This window comes from Fukomys damarensis, unplaced genomic scaffold (assembly GCF_012274545.1).
Source record: "Fukomys damarensis isolate Sample0158 unplaced genomic scaffold, DMR_v1.0_HiC HiC_scaffold_5, whole genome shotgun sequence".
Lineage (NCBI taxonomy): Eukaryota > Metazoa > Chordata > Mammalia > Rodentia > Bathyergidae > Fukomys > Fukomys damarensis.
Window position 1 is genome coordinate 27,314,682 of NW_022900917.1, and position 4,562 is coordinate 27,319,243.

Genomic DNA, 4,562 nt, shown 5'->3' on the forward strand with positions numbered 1-4,562 from the left:
AAAAAAAAAAAAAAAAAAAAAAAAAAAAGAAGAAGAAGAAGAATTATTCTGGCCAAAGTTTTCTCTCAGTTTGCTTCCTTTATCAATTATAGAGCCAATAAATTCATAATATTTACCTGAGTAACATGTCTTTGTTTTTTTACTGTCTTGAATTGCTTACTGACTTGAAATATTGGGCCATAAAAATTCTCTTTGAACAAATTCATGGCATCCAGATCAGCAGATGGTCATCTTACAAGCAAATGGTTGTGATTATTTCCATTGATGAAAGTCACAAGCTAGATGCTCATTCCCTCCACCCCATTTGCTGGCAATGAACCTTCTACATTGTCTTTACCCAAGCATTTATTCGAGTTTTAAGCCAGGTTTACCTAACTTAGGTAATTTAGCCTGTTTTAAAAATAATTAGTTTATATCTTTTGTGTTCGTATAAAAATGCAGATATGAAATATGTATTTTCATGTATAATCATTTTTTAAATTTTGTTTTTTTCAGGTCTTTATACCATATATATTTATAACCATGGCCATCTCCCTGAGCATGGTTTTGATCCCGTTGTTTAAGTCTCCAAAGATGCATTATATCTATGTACTTCTTTTTCTTCTCAGTGGACTACTGCTTTACATACCTTTAACATATGTGAAGGTGAAGTTGGTTTGCTTTGAAAAGATGACTTGCTATCTGCAACTACTATTTAATGTTTGCATTCCTGATAAAGTTGATGAAAAAATACAAGAAGAAACTTTTTTAAAAAGAGCCTTCTAAATACACACCAAATTCCAAATGAAGATTAAGCACACGATGGAATATTAATTTTGAAGTTCCCATAGAAACTTTCTCAAATAAATTAATGTATATAAGTGCACAGACCAATAGCTGGCTTTAAAATCACAAATAAATTGTTCTGTGTAACTAAGCCCTGTTTTTATTAGTAAAAACTGTAAGTCTGTTTGACTAGCTTGATATATTGATGATGTTTGCCCCATGCTTTCTTTTCTGCATTTCATCCATTTTATACTGAATATGTGGTGTTCTTATAAGAAAAGTTAATCATTAAAAATGAAGTGGATTTTCTTTATCTTTCTTGGTCTACTTTTTGTGCTGATTTAAAGATAAGAAGAATAGTTCCATTGGTTCTGTTCTCTATATCCCTCTAGTAGTAATTTTTAATCTACTATGTATTTCAGAAACATGACTTTTTAGATTATTTTCCCTTGAGTACCTTTCTTTAAATAGTGAGGTGCCTTTGAAGCACATTGCTGTATTTTCATTTGACTGAAATGTGACCTATTTACAATTTGTATAAAATGTGTGTGTAATAAGTAGCTGAGTGGATAACATTCCAATAGTCACACTCATTCCATATCATTCAATTTTTTAAATTCTTCTACTTAGTGTAGAGTTTTAAAGGGTTGGGGAGTTACGAGGTGAGTGAATACAACAGAACCAATCTCCACAGAAGGAGGGATTTCTGAGCAGATGACATTGAGACTTAACTGCAGCACTGGCTCTTCTCTTGGTCTTCAGCCTGCCATCCCACACTGCATATTAGGGTTTCCAGTTTCCATAATCCTGTGATTCATTTCCTTCAAAAGAAAATTGCTGCCCCCCTTTCCATATGCATATCCACTGTTGCTGTTTCTCTGAAGAATCCTGACAAATACACCAGGTTTCTCAGCCCACTTAAATGTCCTATACTTGCTTACTAAGCAATTCTTCTCATTTATTCTCCCTCTTCTTTTAGCATATTGTTAAGCATCATTTGAATTTAATCAATGACACATTCAAAATGGCAACAGAGATACATCTGTTTACATCATATTACTTTTTCCTTTTCTAGGATAGTTGCTTATGTGGGCCTTATGGTTCAAGGGCATATAAGGGAGAATCCTTCACATGAAAGCTATTACATTTTCACAGCAGCCTAACGTCCCCCTTTCTATACACTGTCAACAGTGCGTGGCAAAAATAATTCTTGAGCCTCACACTGTGTAGACTCAGGGTCAAAGCTTCAGATTCTAAAGACCTGAAAATATTTAAACCACAGATGAGAACTACAGATTTGAATAATAGCAGAATTAAAGAAAGCTTGAGTGGCTTGAATGGCTATTCCACCTGCACAAAATAACTCACCCACTTACTTATGCTCATATACTTCCAGAGGTGTGTGTGGGGGTCACTAGTTATTAAAGATACTGGTCCTATCTTTGGACAGATTTGCCTTTCCTAATACGAAGCTACAATGTAATGTTGACTCACTGGGTAAGTATTATCCTCTTCTATGACACTCTTCAGATATTTGGTGCCAGGCATCTCATGGCTCTGAGTTGACTCTAATTTGACCCCTTGACCTCTAATTTTCCCCTCCCTTGATCCCTAATTCCCTCTTCAGTGCTAACAATTGAACATGGGGTCTCAGATATGCTAAACAAGTGATCTATTCCTGAATTATATACCTAGCCCCTTGATCTATGAATTTTTACTCTGTAAACAATGTAGTCTTTCTAGACATGGACAGCCTGTGGCCAAAAACAGTAGAGTCATGGTGTCCCTTATTTCAAATATTACATTTTTGTTTGCCGCTTTGGTGGTCCTGTTCACTTATGCCTCCTGCATCTGTCCTAAAAAATCATGACCAAGCAATGCCTATGCTAAGACTGGGTGGGATACCGCTAAATAAGTACCGTAGGTCAAGAACATTTCTTAGGGAAACTTTTTGTTGTACAAGTTAACAAGAAATTGCCTGACCATAATTAAAGCAGGGTTGTAATATTTGTCTTTCAGAAAAATTGCAACATGTAATTAGTATCTTTTTATATTTTAAATCAGTTTTGGAAATAAGGGCTTACATAGTATTTGTATATTGAATCTACTTTCCACTTCCTTTTGTACCACTCCTGATCATCACTGATTTATCTTCCTGTCACGTTTAATTTTAAAAGGAGTCTGTTTTGAAGCTAACTATCAAGAATTTCTTTGATAATGTCAGATAAATGCTATTTTGCTGAACTGGGGATGATGATACTTTACCTATGTGGCCCAAATGTACTATGGATATAAATTAATTGTATATGATCTTTCTTTCAGTTTGAAAAGAAATTATGTCTTGAGCAATAGGTTCCCAGAGATGTTACACAGAAATTACCCTGAGATTAGCAAAGCAGAGAATACCTGAGAAGCTCCTGAATCCTCGCTTTCCACATCAGGTTTGAATAGCTCTGTGAGGGCTGATCCTCAGCATTGGAGAGACTCTCTCTCTCTCTCTCTCTCTCTCTCTCTCTCTCTCTGAGGGTATATTAATTTCCTCAAGCTATTGTAACAAAGCAAATTTGATGATTTAGAAACTAAAGCTATTCTCTCACAGAAGGCCAGGAAGCCAGAAGCAAGGTGTTGGTAGGATTTTTTCCTAGTGGAAGTTTCCAGAAAGACTCCATTCTAACTCTCAGTGATGGCTGGAATCCTTGGTACTTCTTGGCTTACAGCTGCCGTCACTGCAGACTCTGCCTCTGTCTTTACCTGGCTCTCTTCTGTGTCTCTTTGTGTGTCAGATATTCTCATTTCAAGATCCTTAATTTCTGCAAAGACCCATATTTTAAATAGGGCCACTTTCTGGTTTTCCAGATAGATATATATTCTTTTTGGGAAGGCTACTAGCCAATGCACTAACCTAGGTCATTGTATTTATCAAATTCAATTCTCAGTTTCTGTGGTGGCCTCTTCTTGCTACAAGAAGCTGCTTTCCTAGGGTCAGCCAGTTTTGCTTTTCCCCGGAAGTAGCAACTCATCAGAACACTAGAGTTGGAACTAAAATATGAAAATTGGGAAGAACTGGATCTCATGCTGTGAGCCTCCATATTAGCAGTATCTTTTGAAAAGACAGAACCAGAATTTCAAAAGACACTGTAGGTAAACCAAGTGGTGTGGCAGAACCTATAATCCTAGCTACTCAGGAGACTGTGGTTGGAGGATTGCAAGTTCAAGGCCAACCTAGGCAATTTAGTGAGACCTGGTATTTAAATAAAAAATAAAAAGAACTGAGTATGTAGCTCAGTGATACAGTGCCCCTGTTCAAATTCCAACAATACAAAAATAAAAACTCAGACATAGAAGCTTAAATATCACATAGTTCCTCTTATATGAAAAATTCAATGCATATATAAAGTACAAAGTAAAAGACGGATATTAGGAAAAAAAGAGAAAGAAAAAAAGGTATAATCCAGTGCAGACAATGTATGTAAAAGTGTGCCTTGACTTCATAGGTTGTCTTATGTGTTTTATATGTTCCTTTGGGTGGCTTATTATCGATTTTTCAAACTGTATATATGATTAATTTACTATATAAGGTTTTATAAAAATGAATATGATGCTTGAAAAATAACAGGGAGGTGTGTGGGGGAGACAGGAAATGAAATGTGATATGTACATGTACCAATCCTGTACAGTAAATGTAATCATTATTTACTGCAAACATATACTAATAGAAGTTTTAAAGAAAAGGGAAACCTGTAGGCTGAACTGGAGAAACAGAGCCGGGTGATCTTCAGAGCTGATTAACCTGATAT

General features: G+C 35.6%; 1 protein-coding gene across 1 annotated transcript in view; it reads left to right on the plus strand.

Annotated features, from left to right (window-relative positions):
* The window catches only part of Slc7a13 (solute carrier family 7 member 13), a 13,737-nt gene extending 12,731 nt beyond the window's left edge, over positions 1 to 1,006 (plus strand). The window contains exon 4 of the mRNA XM_010606441.3: positions 496 to 1,006. Within this exon, the coding sequence (XP_010604743.1) occupies positions 496 to 765 (270 nt within the window). The 3' untranslated portion in view covers positions 766 to 1,006. The remainder of the gene's footprint in view (positions 1 to 495) is intronic.
* Positions 1,007 to 4,562: the final 3,556 nt, after the last annotated feature.